A 21,096-nucleotide genomic window follows, 5' to 3' on the forward strand; every position below is an offset into this window, starting at 1 on the left:
AGACAAACAGGATTTGTTTACGAGGCTTCGGGGGCACTTGGTCAGTAAAGTGAAGAACGTGGAGGCCATCGTTGACGACCTGCAGAGCGGGGGGTTCCTGAGTGCTGAGATGGCGGCCGAGGTCCATGCAGAGAAAACCCCCCAGGCCCGCATGAGGACGGTCCTGGACACGGTGACCTGCGCCGAGGCGGCAGAGGCTCTGTTCGGCGCCCTGCTGCAGCACGAGGAGCCGCTCTTCAGAGAGTTACTACTAGAAGACCACGCCTGACCAGTGGCATATGGTGAATTCTAACGTTGACCTGGACAGAATCTTAACCTGGGGGGTCGCGCAACACCGGCTGATATAAGTCTATTGAGAATTACCGAGCCATTCCGGGTGGAAAACGGAACGCTCGTCCCAAAACACTCTGCCCCATTTTTTTGGTCCTCATTTACAATTCGGCCGATTGCAAATGAGCCTCATTTGAAAACAAAGGCGACTTGCTGTGGTTGGCTACAACAGAAGAGGGTGAGGGGCTGCTAATGTTGTCATGTTGATTTTTTTTCCCCTGGCGGATCTTGCCCCTACACAGGGGCAAGCAGGGTTTACAGACCGGGCCACGGCCTCGTTGGCCCCAATGACCGTACGCCTCTGCACGTGACGTGCGTTGTGAGCTTGTGGATCTGCTATTTGCATGACTTTTGTGCGATATGCAGATACGAGGTTTCTGCCCGACAGCGACGATACCATGATGTGCTCTTCACGCTCCTAGCATGGACTGTTAACCCTTCACTACGTTCGGCAGATTTTTTTCTCAGTCTGGAAAGCCTCCGATCTCCAAGGGAGGCGGAACGGCTGGAATCGAGCCGTGGCTTCTGATTGGTCTGTGGTGGTCGGGGGGCGGGACAAAAAAAAACGTCGTGATCGTTGTGATTCGTGATTCGTTTGAACAACATCCAATCAGCAACGACGTCGCCTACGTAACACATGTAGTTCCAGTGTAGTTCTCCTAAACCAGTCAAATAGGACTTTTTTTTCTAAAATAGCAGATCTACAAGCCTGTAGCCCGGCACTCGGTGCCGGGCTACAAGCTTGTAGATCTGCTATTTTTGAATAGCCAAAGTATAAAGTAATGGTTTAACTGGTCACACAGATGCGTTCCCGGTTTTAAAAGGTTAAGAGCAACGATACATTCCTTGTGTCTCTCAATCCAATATGTTCTGGACATTGCTATTTGTACATAATATTATTATTATATATATATATTTTTTCTACTATGACATTGCTTTTTGTACATGATGTTGTATATTTTCTACCATGAACCTATGAGGGATTTATTGTTCCTTCTATTTTATATATCAGTATATTTATTTATTTTTGTACCGTTTTTATATGATCCACTTTTTCTATTGCTGCCTTTGGAAGAGTTTAATGGTTTTCATGCACCGAATATCCAGCCTACTTGTGTTTAAAATCCTTTCAAATGGGACGAACTTTAAATAAATAGCACTTTACAACTTTACAGTATGGCCTTTTCCTTTTTTTTGGGGGGGGGGGGGGGGGGGGGGGGGGTATAATATTTGCCTCTGAGATGTAGTGGAGTAGAAGTAAAAGTATTGAAAACGGGGTAATACTCCAGTAAAGTAAAAAAAATACCTCAACATTTTACTTAAGTACAGTACTTGAGTAAATGTACTCGATTACTTTACACCACTGGTTAGTATATCTGCTGCTATATATCTGTTACATATATTTTATCTGTCTCATAACATTGCCTCATTTCATATCTGACCTACTTTTATGTGTATATATTTAACTCATATCAGGACTATTTGAATGTTTTCTTGTTCTTTCTTTCTATTTCTATTCTTCTTCCCTTTCATAATTCCACCTGCTGTGTTTCACCGGTAAACCAGGCTGTGATGTGACAATAGTTTACGTTAAAGTTCTACACCAAATCTACAAGGCCACAAATAGCTGATCTACAAACTCACAACTGGTCGTGTTGTGAGCAGATCTACAAGGTCCACACACGTGCTGTAGAGCTTGTAGATCTGCTGTTTTATTTCATTTGATGTCAATGGGATGTGAACCCTAGCTGCTATGAGAAGGTAGCCTGGTAAAGCACCTCCCTCCGAGAATTCCGGAGGAGGGGCTTTACCAGGCTAATGAGAAGGCAGATACAGTTGAAAATGAAAAGGTATAAGATTGACAGGAGAGACTTTTCATCACAACATGAAAACCTGAAGAGAATGGACTTTTCAATGGTATATTACTCATATTAAAAATATGGTCATGTTTAACCACCAGTGGTGGAAAAACTTTAATTATGCTATTGATAGTAGAGCATAATATCTATGCCCTACTTGGAAGTGAGTTGTTTTTTTTTTACAGAAAATAATATTTGATCTTATGAGTGTGGCCACAGATATTATCATAATGTAGTAATTCAATTATTTGAACATATAAGTCTAAACCCACATTTATATTCATCAAACATATCCACTTAATTACTAGAAATAAAAATACGATAAAAGTGCGTTCCTCTGATGATGATTATAATTGGTTTGTTTTTGACTCTTTATTGTCCTAAAATACAGATTTTTTTCTGTGGTAGAGAGGTACAGGCTGCCCTCTGGTGGCACAAAACTAAAACTACAACATCAGTGTTCATTGAGGAGAAATGTTTAAACTCTATAAATCTATAAATATCACATTAAAGCCGTGATTATGTTAATTTTAAACATGTTAATTAAAATAGTAAACGTGTTTAGTATGTGGGCATGCGCAACTAGCCTGGTAAACTCTATGGGTAAACCCCCCTCCCTCCGGACATATCATTTGCATAAGCAAATGAAAATGAGTTTACCGGAGGGAGGGGTTTACCGTTTACCAGGCTAATGCGCAACAGCGCAAGACAGTTGTGTGCTGTGTAGTTCGTTTGGAGTGTCGGCTCGTTGTGGGTACAAGATCTGCTCCACTGAAAGAAAACTACAAACCAAAATGGCTGCCAAGTGGGCTCAACCTCGGTGCTTCTCTCCTATTGGTTGATACCTGCCTGCCCGGTCGAAGTTCATCAGTGTGAATGCATATACGGTAGACGCAGGTCGAGTTGTCAACCTTCTCACGTAGGCTGATATCTGTTAATAAAACACTCTAAACGGGTCATTAACATTCCGGTGTTTACTTTTATTTCATGATTGTACATCAACTGAAGAGAAGAAAGACCTTTGATGTTTCTGACGATGATACAGTGGAACGTGTGAAGAATGGAGAGTAAGTTAAACTATTTACAACAGGAAGGCAGGAACCAAGAAGTTAAAGGTTAAGTCAACTGATTTTCATTATCACTGTAATCTAGTCACTTGGGTGCCTGAGTTGGAAGGAAGTTATTTTCAGCTATGAAGGGTTATATTATTAACACATAACCTGAAACTTTACGAGGAAGTAGTACTGTGATGGGTTTTTGGTTTACTTTTTTTTTTTTTAAATGACCAAACCACCACCCTTGAAGGTGGAGGTAAGACGAGTCATAAAAACCTAAACATACAAATAGGGACACCAGGATGAATAGGGACACCACCAGGATGGGTCATCACCATGCCACAGTGGCGCAGTCTTAAAAACATAAAAGGTTTCTCCAACAAAGGATTGAACACACATTTTGCTATTTTCAGGGAATTAAGGTATATGGCTATTATCAAACATTACTTCTAGCTGTCTTGTCCTCACCTGATGAAATCTTGTACAGTACCATGTACAATACCACAAATCTCCTTCAACATATTAATGAGCATGCATGTCATCCCGATACTTTGAGTCACCAACATTATTCAAACCAATTTGAATTCAAAGATTAGACTGTGAATATTTAGTATGTTTTTATATTATCATGAAAAAAAAGACCATAACTATAAAAATCCAAAAGAAATAAGGCCAATAAAATGGGCCACGGACATTGACAAGTCGCGCCACGGACACGTTTGTCTGTGTACGCACATGATAACCCCTGACCGTGATACCTTTTAGCTTGTAGATGTGTTCTTTTTGTTACGTGACACCTTTGCTGGGGTCTGTCTTGGTGCATTGATAGAACACTGGTGTATATAGAGCCTCATCATTATTGCACTATATGATTGCTATAGGCCTGGAAAGGGGATAAAATACTTTGGATTTAATGTGCATCTATCTGGTATAAGGATTATCTGACTGTATATGGAAAGTACTATACTACGGAAAGGATTCCATATACCAAGTTAACCATGCCATATGCTGTGCACTTCCTCACAGATGTTTTTTTTGTCTCCCCCCCCCCCCCCCCCCCCCCATGACAAAGTCTTGCCCCCCTCCTGACAAAGACTAAAATTGCCTATGACTGGCACTATATATGCCATCTACAGACCTTAAGTAGAATCCTCAAGACATCATTGTTGGCCACTTTAAGCATCTGCATGCTACCTTTCTTGCAGACAGGCATTTCATTTAATGGGTCTTATCAGTACTGATAGTAGTGCTTTCACAATTCTAACATAATTGCCTACTCACAATTATTTGAGATAATCACTTATTATTATTATTATTATTATTATTATTATTATTATTATTATTACCCTTATTATCATTATTCAGAATGTTCTACGGCAACACAATTAAATTATTAATCAATCAACTATGAGTGACAATGAATCATCAGGTAAAATGTCATACTCATGACAGTCCTACCACTAGGTACATGAGCAACAGAACCACTTAGCTATAAAAGGTGAATATGTGGGTATTAAAGGTCATTATGGTTATTATAGATATTGCTGGCTTTGAGGACGGGAGGAGATCAAGTTGTAAACTAGTTTTCTGTGTTGTGCGTCACATCGCATTGTGAGCTTGTAGATCTGCTATTTTCAAATGGCCGAAATGTATATAAGGCTGAAGTGGGTAATGTATATTTTGTAATAATAATCAAAATCTACAAAGTAATTAGTTACTAAAGTTTTCAAATAATTGTATCAATATTTGCCTCTGAGATGTAGTGGAGTAAAAGTACTGAAAATTTGAAATACTCCAGTAAAGTAGGCCTAACTAGAGTAAATGTACTTCAGTTACTTCACACCACTGACAACTAGTACCCAGTCCCCTCAAACAGTGTCCATTCTTATACAAATACGGGGCCAGGGATTGCAGAGAGAAGAAAGAAAGAAGCAATAATAAGTAATATGCACAATAAGCCATAGAAACTTAGAAGACTGAACTTGAGAGAAAGAAGACCATGCAATTAACAAATGAGCATTTTAAACCCTCACTAACCCTAACCTCAGTGAAACTATGCCTTCCCCTAACCTCAAGAAATACTATGCGTAAGCCTACGAATGCCAAATCATGATCACCTCAACACTTCGTCGGGGACAGGGATCGAACCAGTGACCTCCGGACTCATAGGCTGCCTTTCTTCTCATTGAGCTAGAGATATGATAGCCCTGGTAGTGTCTGTTGATATATATACGTCCTTCCGTCCCTGATGGCCCAAGCCTCTGTTTTGCTAACTACTCTAGATCGCTGGTTCCCTAACCATCTACCGAAATAGTACGTCTCCTCAGAGAGAGAGAGAGAGAGAGAGAGAGAGAGAGAGAGAGAGAGAGAGAGAGAGAGAGAGAGAGAGAGAGAGAGAGAGAGAGAGACTCAACCTATTGCCATTAACAGGAATCGAACTCTCAACCTTTGGACTAATAGGCTGCAACACTATCTATAGTACTATGTCCAGGCTGATGTTGTCTGTTGAAGATCATAAACTCTTGCCTTCTGTCATGAACCAAGCCCCTGTTTCACTAACACTAAGATCAATCGTTCACAAACCATTTACCAATAGAGAAATTGTATGTATCCTTGCAACCGAAAACAGGGAAAGCAGCCGATCTACAAGCTCAGAAACACGTTGCTATCTGAAAGGTTTTGAGATTGTACATCGGCTATTTTCAGAATGAAGTATATCATACTATTTGAGGTTATCTTTAACAATTGCACATGCATTAATTGACACAATCATGTTGTGTGCAATGCAACTTTAATGAAGCCTGCATCAAGTGAGGTTTGAACTGGCGACCTTGAGGCTGTAACGCACACGTTTAAGCGAGAAGCCATTAGACCAACAGACAAGCTCCTGTGAAAAAGGAGATCACACCGATGATACAGTTTCACGCAAATAGCTGAAAAATCCTGGGTCTCAGTGTTTTTCAAACTGCTCAAAATTGCGGAAAATCTAAGGGCGGAGCTTACTGGTCAACATGATACATGTGTTCCTCATGAGTCAAGGCACATGTGTAAGCACTGCAATAATGCCAAGATTAAGACAGGGCCAGGAGCCATGCTGGCAGCCTGGCCCCGTAATAATAGTAATAATAATTAAAATGTGTCCAGTGTTTTCACAGATTATTTTTTTCCTTGATTAATGTTCATTTAATTTGAAATTAAATGTTTAATACATTGTGCATGTTCAGAATGTGATATTTTCCTCACAAGTGTTTTAACTCTATTGTCTCTCTAGGTGGTCTCTAGAAGGAGCCCTGAGGCAGCATCTCCATCCTCCATACATCTGAGGAGCTCTCCACTACTTTCTGACCTGCATCTTTCTTTAGGTAAGACACGTTTATTAGTACAGTATAGAACATTATAGCAACAAGCTGATTAAAATAGCTTTACATTAAACATTAAAGCACAAGAACACCTTGGTAGAGGTTTGGGTTGTGTAGTTACCTCGTCATGGCGTGACTAGTTGGCGATTTATCTTGCTCCAGAGTCCAGACATTCATATGGAGATATAGATATGTTGCATAATTCGTGAGCAAATAGATTTGATTTGAGCAGCCATAATATGCAATCAGAACAGTTGTAGGTTGGAATTTTCAATCTGTATTCCGTCATCCACACACATAATCTGGATTTGAAGGAAGGAAAACAAATTGAGGTCACAGAAAAAATGCACACACACATTTGAAATATTTATTTATGTCCACATAATAAGAAGTACAGGATGTACAAAGGACATAAACACTGCCAGTGCAGTCAGATAAAGGGAAAACAGCCAGTTACAGCGCATGTAAAGCAGAGCAATGTTACATACAAAACAAAAGATGGCATACTTGTCGAACACAGCGGACAGCAATCATGGGTAAAGGAAGCAACGCCTCCTCCAAATTGAGCGGCTTCCTATAATAGCTGATATTGAGCAGTACCTTGCTAATTGTTTAGGCCTCCTTTTGGAGAGGCCGGCCATTTGCAGGCCCCTCACAACCAACTTGTGCACGTGTCCTAGACTACCAAAGATAAAAACCAAAAGTTTCCATCTGTAGCCTAGCTGAGAGATGGTCTGCTCTAGCTGTTGATATTTCAGCACTTTGGTTAGGAAGGCTTCCTCTAAGCTGTAATCAAAAGTACAGCCGACCTCGAGAATGAACACCTCCCTATGGTTCTGATTAACAATGACATCAGGGGTGTTAGCTGAGATGTTAGAGAACACAGAATCATCGTTACACAGGTTACACATGCTCTGCTTCACAGTAGAATGCTTATAAAGCATGAAGGAGGACCTGAAAATAGAAGTGATATCTTTAGATATCAAATCCACTATTCTGTCATGCCTACTTATGTAGAGTCCCCTGTATACATGGCACCCATTTAAGATGTGGGCACACAAACACACACACACACACACACACACACACACACACACACACACACACACACACACACACACACACACACACACACACACACACACACACACACACACACGCGCGCGTAAATTCCAGTTACACCAGCATTTACATGTGTATGTAAATCGCTCAATTACAACCTCTCAAATCAGTCGTTACAACAGAACAAATCTGCACAAACATGTCACAAATTCGTAAAACCATTGTGCTCAGATTAAAGCAAATATCATTCTAAAACAAATATCATGGTGGGAAAGATCAAAGTGGGGCCTCAACAGAGGTCAGTATGTAGGATAAACATGGAGCAGGCCAGGAAGGTTAGTCACAATGGGACTGTTAAATATATATAGGGCAGTGCAACCTTATTTGTATACAAAATATAAATAGGGCAGTGGGATAATAACACATTTATAACATTTATATTACTATGTTGGTCAAACTAAACCCAATGTGATATTGTGTGTGTTTTAACACTATTGTCTCTCTAGGTCGTCCTGGACCCTGTGACAATTAAGTTTGAAGAAATGGATTTCAAGGTAATCTTTTTCTATCCAAATTATTTTTTATTTCCAGTAGCTGCATAAATCCCTATATCTGTAGCGGTCTAATACAGTGGTTCTCAACCTTTTCAGGCTGTGACCCCCCAAAATAATCATATTTGAACTGGGGACCCCCAGATACATATTGCGAAAATAGCAGATCTACAAGCTCACAACGCCTCGCAACGTGAGCTTGTAGATCGGCCATTTTGAAATGTTATATTATTGGATTTGACCCATTTTTATAGTGTAGTTTGATGATTACTTTTGATGCAGTAATGGTATTAAAAAGGTCACAAAGGTCCTTAAATTGTCACTTCACTGTCATATGGGGACCCACCAAAACTCATGTGGGGACCTGCCTGGAGGTCCCGACCCACAGGTTGAGAACCACTGGTCTAATATACAATCTAAACAACCATTCCACTTTTGAATGTGTACATACAACAACAATGTATGACTCACTGATACGGTTTTAGTACAGTAGAACTTATCTAATTCATTACAAGCTCATTTTACAGCATTAAGGTGCAGTCACACCGAACTCTGATTCTGCCTATGCGGGCGGGTTCTGCCAAAGCTTTTCAATGGGAATGGAGCGGGTTTTTTTTTTTTTTTTTTTTTAAATCCTCGACTGGCAACAAACCGCTCCGTTCCCTTCCCGTTGAAAAGCATTGGCAGAATCAAAGTTCGGTGTGACTGCACCCTTAACCCATTTAGACCTGAGGCCGATTCTAAAAACACCGTCTAAATCCTCACCTAAGTTTTCTGAAAAAATGTATGTTGCTATATACTGTACATAGCAACAAGAACCCCAAAAGGGGTTCCCGTCCTGAAAGGTATAGTTACAAATAGGGGTTCCCACCCAAAAAGGGGATGAAACCCTAGGCTGATTTTGTAGTATGTTTTCTGGTTCAGTTTAAAAACAGCAAGGTAAAAGAAAAAATAAAGCCTGCCAGGCTGCATTATAGGCCGACTATATATAGTACACATTGATGCAAGCCAGGGGTTCTTAACCTGTGGGTCTCGACCCCTCAGGGGGTCGGCAGATTATTTTTGAATGTGTAAAAAATAATGTGTGTGTGTTGTTAATTATCTGTTGACTACATTTTAAGCAACAGATAATCAAATGAATAATGGGTGTGTTAGAATACTGTTCAGTCTATGCTTGTTCATTGGAACACCCATGACTCTAACACACCCATTATAAATTATATTAGCTGCAGCTGTGTAGCGTACTAGCCTGTCCAAACAGAACAAGCACAGAATATCTAGACGGCTGTCCCTCAAGTTTAATGAGTTAATAAAGTTTGGTGAAAACTCTTTTATGAACTGATTTGTAACTATATACAGTAGCAATAAAACACTAATATAGATGATACACAAAGCCACAAGCATTTAAAATGTCTTCACTCACCTTGAGCTCATACAGTATTGTCTTCTCTATGCTTAGGACTACAGAATAAGTGTCATTCACTGGCTCTTCTCTTTCTTGCTAATATGCATTTTCATTTCAATGTGCCTAAAAGGGCCGATGTTGCAGGTGGACAGATTGTGTGTTGTGTTGATATGCTGTACAAAAAGACTGTAAGACTGTCTTTATTTTCTGTGCACAGGATCTACAACCTCATGAAGATGAAGAGCTGCATTCCTTCATTTATTCCATTGGTCATAAAGGCCATCAAGGCAAACAGGAGACACTAAACTGTGTCAAACTCCAGACCATTATAGACGTACTAATGACATGCCCCAAATTTAATGAGAATGCCATAAAAAATGAAGGAAAAGAACTTGTAATTGTGAGAGGTAAACCTGGTAGTTTTAAAGCTATCAGTACACACTTTCCATGCTGTTTAATTGATCGAGGGGAGCATCTTATAATTACATATCTAAAAGCTAAGGAAAACTATCAACACCCAAACCATGTAAGTGTCCTTCCACAGACAACCCGAAACGACCTCGTCGTTTTTCATGTAGAAAAAGATGGTAAAATTCTGGTGAGCAGCACAGCCCTGACAGCAAAACAAGCCACGTTCCTTAGTGTTTATGCATACAAAAGGGAAACGATAGAGGAAGCTCTGAAACGGGACGGGCGCTTCAAAGGTGATGTTTTCTCTAAACTCAAAGATGTAAAAGAACATAACAGAACCATTAACATTTCCAGTCTTGTTGACGACCATGATGGCAAAACATTCAAGGTCGTATTGGATACAAAAAACATTCCACTGGAGAAGCAGTCAAATAGTTCAGTTCCCAGTTCTAGTACCAATACCAGTATGACTAGTCCCAGTACCAGTTCTGCACAGCAGTTAGCAACAAATGTGCCAGTTTATACTTACATGTCAGAGCACACAGCAAGACAAAATACCCCTCCTACTCGGGCCAAACCACATCCAATTGCAGATACTATGGAAATCCTAGCTCTCCTGCGTAAACAGTTTCCAGACTTAGAAAAGCTCAATAAAGACAGAGAAGGAAAATCATTTCCTACCAAAGAGCTACTCCGTGTGGGATTTGGAAAGAATGACCAACTATGCAATACAGTGAAAATGCAGTGGAAGTTAATGGTCCGGGCTGACTCTGTTTGTCAGGTGAGAGTAGAGGGGAGAGCTATAGGAAGTGGTTTTCTCCTGTTTGATAAGTTCATCCTCACATGTGCTCATGTGATTGAAAAGGTTTATGACCGTGGTAGTAAACAGCTGAGGCAGCAGCTCACAGTTTCTTTCCATTACGAAGATCTAGTGAGCCAGAGGGATTCAGTGCCTGTTAAACGTGAGGTTGTTGTCTTTGAAAAGCTTACGGATCATTCAGGATGTTATCATGATTGGGCTTTGTTGGAGCTTCACTCACCTTTTGCCCACTGCTTACCTTCCGGATTGTTAGAAGACGTTGCAACCTCACCTCAGAGGGGTGGAATCTGTATTATCGGACACCCAGACGGAGAAGTGAAAAAGATAGACCCATGCTTTACCATTCCAGTTGGTGACCGTGTAAAGGTTTTAAAAGATCATTATGAAGCAGCTAACTTGCAGTTAATTACTCAAAAGTACTTTGACTTGAGCTCGGATTTAGCTGGTAATACAGATTTAAGTTATGATACATGCTTTTCCTATGGATCATCTGGCTCTCCTGTCTTTGATGAATTTTCTAATGTTGCTGCAATGCACACAGGGGGTTATGTATATGAGACTAAGAAAGGACAGCCCCAGAAAGCACATCCCAAGAGTTTCATTGAGTACGCCCAACCCTTGTCACACATTCTTCCCAGAATCATAAGACAAATAGTGGAAAGGCAGAGGTTTGATGTACTGGAGGCATACCTCCACCACACCTTCATTCACAAGAATGACACATTTAACCAAGTGAAGGAGGATGTGAAGAGAATAGTGGAGAGACAGAATCTCAGTGGATTTGAAAACATTCTTAAAAACTATGATGGAGACTCTGAGAAAATCATGGAATTCATACATTTCTTCTGTCCACAAGACGATTCAGAATGTAAAGAGAGTCTTGAGAATGTAGGTAGTTCATCGTTGCCCCAGGTGAGGCCGGGTGCTTCAACGACTTCAACCTTCAGGGTTGCATTTCCTACTCGGGCCAAACCACGTCCAATTGCAGATTCTAAGGAAATCCTTGATCTCCTACATGCACAGTTTAAATATTTAGTCAAGCACATGAAAGACAGAGAAAGAAAATCTAAATCTATGAAAGAGCTGTTCCGTGTAGAATATGTAAAGAATGTGGAAAGATGCTATACATTGAAAATGCAGAGCCAGTTAATGTTCCGGGCTGACTCTGTTTGTCAGGTGAGAGTAGAGGGAAGAGCTATAGGAAGTGGTTTTCTCCTGTTTGATAAGTACATTCTCACAAATGCTCATGTGATTGAAACATTTTATGATGATAGTAGAAAACAGCTGAAGCAAGACGTCACAGTCTCTTTCTGTTTTGAAGATCTAGAGAGCCAGAGGGATTCAGTGCCTGTTAAACGTGAGGTTGTTGTCTTTGAAAAGCTTACGGATCATTCAGGATGTTATCATGATTGGGCTTTGTTGGAGCTTGACTCACCTTTTGCCCACTGCTTACCTTCCGGATTGTTGGAAGACATCGCAACCTCACCTCAAGGGTGGAATCTGTATTATCGGACACCCAGACGGAGGAGTGAAAAAGACAAACCCATGCTTTACCATTCCAGTTGGTGACTTTGAAAAGGTTTTAAAAGATCGTTATGAAGAGGTTGGAATGCAGCTCATTACTGGTCAATACTTTCTGGATCATCTGGCTCTCCTGTCTTTGATGAGTTTTGTAATGTTGTTGCAATGCACACAGGGAGCTATGTCTATAAGACCCAGAAAGTACAGCCCCAGAGTTTCATTGAGTACGCCCAACCCCTGGCACGCATTCTTCCCAGAATCATCATCCAGATAGTGGAAAGACAGAGGTTTGATGTACTGGAGGCATACGACAACTACACCTCCATTCACAAGAATGACACATTTAACCAAGTGAAAGAGGATGTGAAGAGAATTGTGAACATGCAGAATCTCACCAAAGTTAAAGAGATTCTTGAAAACTATGAATTAGAGCAAATGGATGTGACCTCATTGCCCAGGGAGGAGGGGCCGGGTGCTTCAACGACTTCTGTCCCCCCTGATGCAATCAAGGAAGAGAAACCGATGAAAACAGAGGTAAATCGTTCTTAAGTGCATATACCTATCAGACATCTTATGTCTTTGGTCAATGGATATCTTTTACAAATCTACGTTGAGTGATTTACCTAATTATAAATAATATTTCCCTTCATGTGAGCTGTTTTTGGTTCTACACAGGACCTTCAAAGTATTTGTATGATGCATAATATTGTTGTTATATGTAGGCTTTAAATTATCCAATGTTTTTTGTACACAAAATGATGCTGTAGCATTCTTAGTTTTCATTTCTTCTGACTGAATCCAAAATCTGGAAATCTTACTTTTAGTTATGAACGTGTCCATCAAAATGTAAGTGTTGTTTATTCTGCCTCATCATTGATTCATTAGATGCAGTCGGTAAAAAGCTCATCAGAGGAAGAGGAGGATGAGGATTCTGGTGAGAGTCATGGATCATATTCCTCTTTTATCCTGTAAGCCTCCAAGCTGCCTCTGACCCACTAACTGTCTTTTCTCTGCACAGAACGCTTGATGAAGATAATGGAGAAGGTGAAGATAGAAAGCGAAGAGGAAGGTAACAAATGAGTAACATTTCATATAAAGCCCACATGTCTATAATACATTACTAAACATACTTACTTATAAATGTAATACAATCTGCTTAAAACATTGCAGCACTAAAATGCACATATTCAGAATACTTTTTAACAAGAATCATGACACATTATAAAGCACTTTATAATGACTTATAAGGTCTTAGACTTTATAAGTCAAGATCTTGACTTATAAGTCAAGATTATAAGTCAAGATTCTGCTAACCCAAAAAGAACGGAATCAAATAAGGTTAGAAATAAGTTTATGGTTAAGCATCATTTTACTTAGTGAAGCTGAGGACCACCATGTTGGAGATGAAGATGTTTATATGTGGCAAGCTGTGGTCACAGAGACCAACCAGCCATTGAGGCAACACACGCACGGTCACACGCACAATGATCTCTGTCCTGGTCTGCCTGCACAAAATGAAGGATGTTGACACAACCCTATATTTATTCTCTTTAAATACGCCGGGAGGAATACCGTCGGAGGCTGCGCCAATTACATTGTCACGTCACTCCTTAGATCACTTGCGTTTTATTTTGAGAGCATTGATCCCCCCAAAATAATGTTTTTTGCATCAAACGGTTACATTTTGCGCATTTGTGGCGCCCCCTAAGGATCAAAGTTGAAATGCGTTTGGGCTTTCGTTTAGTAAACCACCCTTGACATGTGATTCAAATTTGGGATTGACCGGACGTTTCGTTCGTGATTTATGTCATTTTTTTGTCAAACAGGCCCCTCCCGCTAACTTTGGAAGCCATTTACGGACGAACGGTACGGACTATCAAAATTCCGCTTGGAGATGTTTATCGCATGGGTCCAGAGATCATGTGTACCGATTTTTGTGAAATTGGGACAAAATATGTGGGAGGAGGAGTTAAAAGTGTGTTTTGAAGAAAATTAAAATGGCAGAAAATCTATCCTGACGCAAATGGGCGTGGCCTATATAGGGAGTTGCGTAATGACCCAAGGAATCTAGGAATATTTTTATTTTACGACCAACGGTTCAAGAGTTATAGGCCAAAACGTAAAGTGGGCTGTTATAGCGCCACCATGAGGCCGATTGATGTAATCATTTTTTTAAATCATTTTGCACTAAATTATGAACCTTCCCTCAAAGTCTTGTAACTCTAACCCTTACGGTTTCTGAGAAAAAAATACTTTAATGGGAGTTTTTTAATTTTTCCATTAAAGTGGATGGGGACATTTAATGCACTAATAAATCAATATCAATTAAACTGTGTAACCAATCTCACTAAATTGGGCACTAAACTGTCGGAGGAGATCCCCGGCAAAATAAAGTTTATCTAGAAGAATAATAAAGTGCGAAGATTACTATATAGTCTGGTTGCCCTGTTAGGGCAACCACACTAACTATTTCCTGTGTGTGTTTGCTTGGTAGAGCTACGGCAGTAAGAAGATAATTCCTGAGAAACTCTCCAGAGGACGCTATCAGTGAGTCTGGTCATCACTTTGACATCATCTGTCCATCTGCTTTAATTATAGACTGATTCATCATGACATAAACACAACCAAAAATGTATTTCCATCGCGTGTGTGCGTGTGTGTGTGTGTGTGTGTGTGTGTGTGTGTGTGTGTGTGTGTGTGTGTGTGTGTGTGTGTGTGTGTGTGTGTGTGTGTGTGCGTGTGCACCTTTCAGGGCACAGTTGGAAGCAGAAGGGACATACGAGTGTGTGTTGACAGGCTTGATATTTGAGGCGTCAGAGCGAGTGGTGGTTGGTTATTCTGTCCTGCCCTGGTTCAAGTTCAGCAAGTTCGTCCAGAACCCCTGGATGATCGCTGGATCCATATTCAACGTGGAGACGGTCCCTAAGGATGAATCTGCCATCAAGTCCATCCAGCTCCCACACTCCCTGTGCCTGACTGGTGAGAATATATAGACGCTGTATTAACAGCGTCTACATACCTTAACCATAGATATTTATTGGCTGTAAAGCTAAACATCTTCCATGTTCGGTATTTTACAACACAGTGAATCCAAACCACAGTATCCTACAGCAGTATTTTTGTTACACTGTTGTTTGTGTTCACACTTTTTTGGCTTCCATGCATTTTGTCTTCACCCAGGCCTGGATAAGGAGAAGGTATTTGCTGTCCTACACATCACTGGCAATGCTCCCTTTATCGAGCCAGTGGAGTACTCTGGTAGCCATCTAAAGTGGTCGGTGTCCTCCCTGTCTCCTGTCGGTTCCATCGTCCTGAAGACCCCGTCGGTGGAATACCACGGAGCGGTGCTGGTCTACAAGGATCTGAGCAGTAATGATGACATCCTGAGATTACGCATCTACCTCGCCCCCAACAACAGCCCGTCACATGATGAGGTGAGGATTGCCCCAGGGTGGAAACAGAAGGATTGCATGTGTGCTTCCAGTTTAGCTTTGGGCCAAGAATAAGGTGTAATGACAAACAACATCATGACATTTTTTGGAGCCATAGCCAATTTTAGTGCAAATAAGGGCAAAGTCAATTCATTTCCCTGAAAAGTTAAATGGTAGCCTGTAGCTTTGTATCTTCATGTCGCTGGCTTCAATGAATGGTAGCTTTTAGCTTTGTAGCTGCCATAATAATTGCTAGACTTCACTTTATTTCAGCTATGTTCTGAATAATACTTGACTAGTCAAACCACATCAGTGTGTTCTCGTTTGGATTAATACTTCTACCTTCTCTGCCTCTTCTCTTCCCAAACCACCATCACCTTGTCCACCTGTTGTCCTCATGTGTGGCAGGACATTAAGAAGGATTTGCTCAGCTGCCAAATGAAGCGCTATGGTAGAGTTCACAAGAATCCGAGATGTAGACTGGTAGTGACTGATTACCATCTCATGAGTGAACAAACTGGAGTACGAATTGACCCTGAGGTATGTTTGTCTCCTCAGTGCTTATTCATGTTTTGTTTCTAAAGATGAGGTGTAGCTAACTCATTCAGTGCCATTGACGAAAAATACGTCCATTTTGTGGGGAAAAAAAAATAATATATATATATATATAAAAATATACGCAATGATTTTTGTATTTAATTGGCACTGAATGAGTTAAGATTTATCTATTATGAATATGTAAGTTCATTATTAATATTATATGTCTGTGCAGGACTTGTTGTTCACCCTGGAAGAAATGATATACCTAGGCTTCTTTGAAGTACAGTATAAGAATCCACCGTGCATCGATTTTCAACTTGAACTTGAACTTAAAGCGAGTGGTACAGACGATAAGGCAGCATGGCGTGCAAACATTCTAAAAGGTACGCATGTAAATAGTCACCTGTCTATTTGGATTTAAGTTTATTTATGTGTGCTGGCTTGCTTGCTTGTATGTTTTGCAGTGTATTTCTGAATGACATTTGCCTAACTCCTAACCTTTTTACTCATGTCAGATGACCTGGACCACTGCACAGAGGTACAGCCAAGCACACAGAAGATGGGTAAGCATCTGGTCATTGTTGCAGTGAACCCACGTTTGAAATCCTGTATTTGAATGAATTTAACTATCCTGTTAGCTAAATACCACTTCCATGAATGCAATGTTTCCTAATGGTAAACCTTGCTTTCCTGTGTTCTATAAGAAACCGGAACTAATATACCAAACATCTATGTATGTACATATTCACCTGTTCACCGCTGTTGTGCGGAAACCAACCCTCCCTTGGCGGGGGGGGGGGGGGGGCTGTACGGTCGGGGACCCAAGTGGGAAAACATACGTTATTCATTATCATTAATATTATAAAATAGTAGATCTACAAGCCCATTTATAGATTGGATGGATGGATAGATGGATAGATAGAGACCCCACAGACTTCGCACTCCAAGTTAAGACAATCTCGTCTTATCTGTGAGCGCAGTGAAGCGCAACTTGTTTATCAGTATCTATCTACACAGCACAAAGATGCTCAGCACATTACAGGCCATCATCAAACAGGAGATGATGACGCACGTCGCACACATTCGTCCGTCATGCTTTAATAACTTGTTTAATGCGTGTTAACAGATGAGCGGTGATGGAGAGAAGGTGCATGCCTCAATTTAGTTGCGTGCTGCAGTCATGCACGCCGACAATGTCTGATCCACAAACTCACAACGCATGACAGAGCAATGCAATGTGAGCTTTTAGTGAGATATTTTTGGAGCAGCTCTAGCAGGCGCACAACCAAGTAAATGAAGAATCTGTGCACACTGCACATTTTGGACAGCAGCGTCACAGAGCTCTCCAAAATACAGAGCCTCTGTGATAAAAGAGATAGAGGGATAAACATCTTCATGCAGCTGATGAATCGCTGTTTCAGTGTTTTGCTGAGCAGAGAGATTTTATTTCCCCGTCCCCTGACATCATTAAATCACATTATTAATGCTGCTCCAAGTGCGCCCATAGACGTTCACATCATGCAGGACATTGGTTTTGTCAGTAGGAAAGAATTCTGTGCGTCTTTTGGTCTCCACCACTTAGATAGCACTGCACTTCACGCCAAGCCACAACCTTGTTCTTAAAGGTAATGGAAACCGACACTGATTGATTTTTTTTTACCAACAAAATGCCAAAAACACACCCATGATGAACAATTCAATGCCCTTAGAGCCAGTTAGGCTCAGACACATAGCGGCCACATTTTAGTGTCCTCTAGATGGGACCATTGCGCTGGACACACTCCCACGTGTAAGACACTTTCCTACTGTCTACTTGAATGTCTCTGTTTATTTGTGCTATATACTGTACTGTATATATGACTGGGGCTAGAGAAATGGTCCTCAAGTCGGACGTTTTTAAACGGTAGACGTTATATTAGATGTAACTTTGCAGTGCATTTCTGAATTAGAAGGTCTATCTTTTATTCTCCTGCCAGGTGACTTGGTGTGCAACACAGAGAAAAGGCCAAGCAAAAGGACTTTATGTAAGCATGATACATTCTTTTCATGTTGTGTGATATCAGGATTGTAACCATAGTGTAATGTCCATCTCTCTTACAACAATAGTATAAAATTCATGTCCCTTTCAACCATAATGTAATGTTCATCTCTCTTACAACCATAGTGTAATTAATGTTCATCTCTCTTACAGGCAGAACACAGAGATGTGACGCATCAGAGGAAGAAACTTCCAGTAAGAGATGTCGTCTCCTACAGGAGCCAGGTGATTTTACATGTCCTTACTCATGAGGTCAATGCATTTGCAGCGGCAGACTGGCCATTTGGCATACCGGGCAAATTCCCGGTGGGCCGCTGGGCCAGTGGGCCACTGGGCCCAAAACAATATATTAAAAAATATATATATTTTTTTTTAATATTTTTGCTCCCGTTTTAGGATTATTACGCTAATTTCCGGGTCGCGCGGCCCAATTATTAGTTATGTTAATGTTTGGGCTGGGATGCTTTCCAGCAGGGGCCTCAGTGCGGCTGCAGAGTTCATGTGCAGGGCTGGGCTGCACATGAACCGGCCGGTTCGGACCAAAATGCCAGGGCTGAATTTTGGTCCCAGTCCGGCCCTGTGCATTTGTGACAACTGTAACCTACCTGTCTGACTAGGTGGTGGCAGTGAACATTCTCCAGTGCCGTGTAGTACTGAAAAACATCACTACATATCATAAATGGCATTAATGTGAACAGAACTGCAGTCCATATCTGTTTAAAAATGTTGTCTTAGTAGATATATGATGGTTGTATAATATTGCAGAATATGATGGTTCACATGTTTGATTGATGTACTTTATTTAGTAAGATATGAGAACAACAGTACATGGAAGTACATCGTCACAGAGTTTACAAAGACTGGTTTCAGTCCAGGACATTTTCATCGCAGGGGAGGAGCAGAGGACATGTTTCATGAGCAATGAAAGTCTTAATTTTATCCCTTTTCTTCCAGGGATGACGGCTGAAAAGCTGATCATAAAACACAAGTCAACTCTTCAAGCTATCCTCGTGGCAGAAATTAAACAAGTCATCCAGTGGGTGTTTGAAGCCGAGCTACTGGTGGAGTTTCAGTACGAAGACCTGAAGAGCATCTCTCCCCCGTCCCGGGCAGCTAGTGAACTTGTGGACAAAATACGTTCAAAGGGAGAACCACAATGCAGGGAATTCCTGTCTCTGCTACAAGAACCAAAACTAACGGCTGTGTTTCCTGTTCTGAAGACAATGCCCTGGTACAGCAGCGCTGCGGCCGTGGTTTCAACGGACACAACCACACGTTATTCTGATGCAGCTCAGGTTAGAGAGATGGACATGGAGGAGGATGAAGACTGAATGTCTGCTGCAGCGTTGTTGATACAAAGACAGGAATTAGAGATGTACCGATACCATTCTGTCCTTCCTGATACCGATTCCCATAACATGCGTATTGGTCGATATCGAGTATCCGATACCAGTGAGTAATTTAAAAAGAGGACATTGGCTCTTAAAGGGGGGGGGGTCCAGGGACCCTCAGGGTTCCTAGAGGGGGTTCCAAATGAACCCTTACAGGTCTAACTCTGAGATTGTACACATGGAACTTAAGTAAACAGAGAAAAAGCATTTGCAGGTCGGGATACCAATTTTCTCCAATCAGGAGAGGTAACTCATACAGGGTATGGGATGATGTAACAAAAAAGTTGATCAGACAAAATTGGAACTGGAACATGGTAAAATGTGACCCCTGTTACTGAACAAACACAGCAATGACTAGCAATGAATGATTTTTTTTGGGGGGGGGGGGGGGGGGTTACTTTTTCTAATGCCGCCTGTGGAACTGGACCAGCTCAGTGGTCCGCCCTGAGACTGGGAGGTCGGGGTTCAATTCCCCAACCGGGTCAAACAAAAGACACTTAAAAATGGGACCCGATGTCTCCCTGCTTGACACTCTGCATCAAGGGTCCCTGCGACATACCAAATATCATATTCAGGGATTGTACTCATACATCACACCACATCTCTAGGCGGTCCTCAGACGAGCCCTCCTTCGTCGCTTCCAGTCATCCCGGTTCTCCATACACCTGACCAGCTCGTCAGTGCCTCGCGCTCCTGTGTCTTTCTTGAGTACGTCCATGTTTGTTAGTGTGGGACGTCCTCCCTATTGTGTTTTTTTTCTAGCTTTCCATAAGTATATCATGCACAGTATACATCTGCTGCAATGCTCACGCACCTTTATATCTTATCTCAGGTACTTGTGTAAATATGTAGACAACTTTTTGTTTTTATCTACATATAAGATATCTTATATCTTCTTCTTCCCCTTCTTTTTTTCTATGGAAATAATGATAATTATGATGGGAACTATGCACAAAAACACATTTCACCCACTTTTTTACCTTTGTAAACCTGTGATGTGACAAAAGCTGGCAGCTCTTGATGTCTTTGGCAGACAGTCTGTTATAGACAGTCTCATTCTGCTTAAATGTCCTCGCTTACCCTTGGTATTTCCTCATACAGGTTCTTGTTGGTAAGGTGTGTTCTCTTGCTGATGTTGAGTACGACACACAACAAGGCTCCTGATCTAAGGGCCACATGGCTCAGGAACCATTGGTTCCCAAGGCTTCTGTGGAAATGTATAGTTTATAGTAAAATGTCCTCTGTCGCTCCTAGCATGGACTGTTAAACAACCTCAGTACATTCCTTCTCTCCTCAGCCTAACTCCACTCTGCCACCTTGTGT

At 41.2% G+C, this 21,096-nt stretch overlaps 1 protein-coding gene across 1 annotated transcript; it reads left to right on the top strand.

Moving 5' to 3' along the window:
• Positions 1-10,772: 10,772 nt before the first annotated feature.
• Positions 10,773-11,498, top strand: LOC311063939 (serine protease FAM111A-like; the record flags this gene model as incomplete). The annotated part of the gene is made up of 2 exons (XM_084083569.1): positions 10,773-11,204; positions 11,491-11,498. The coding sequence occupies exons 1-2, from the start codon at positions 10,787-10,789 to the stop codon at positions 11,496-11,498; spliced, it is 426 nt and encodes a 141-aa protein (XP_083939695.1). The 5' UTR covers positions 10,773-10,786.
• Between the last annotated feature and the right edge of the window lie 9,598 nt (positions 11,499-21,096).

Source organism: Gymnoscopelus microlampas (assembly GCF_963454915.1).
Source record: "Gymnoscopelus microlampas genome assembly, chromosome: 16".
Taxonomy (NCBI): domain Eukaryota; kingdom Metazoa; phylum Chordata; class Actinopteri; order Myctophiformes; family Myctophidae; genus Gymnoscopelus; species Gymnoscopelus microlampas.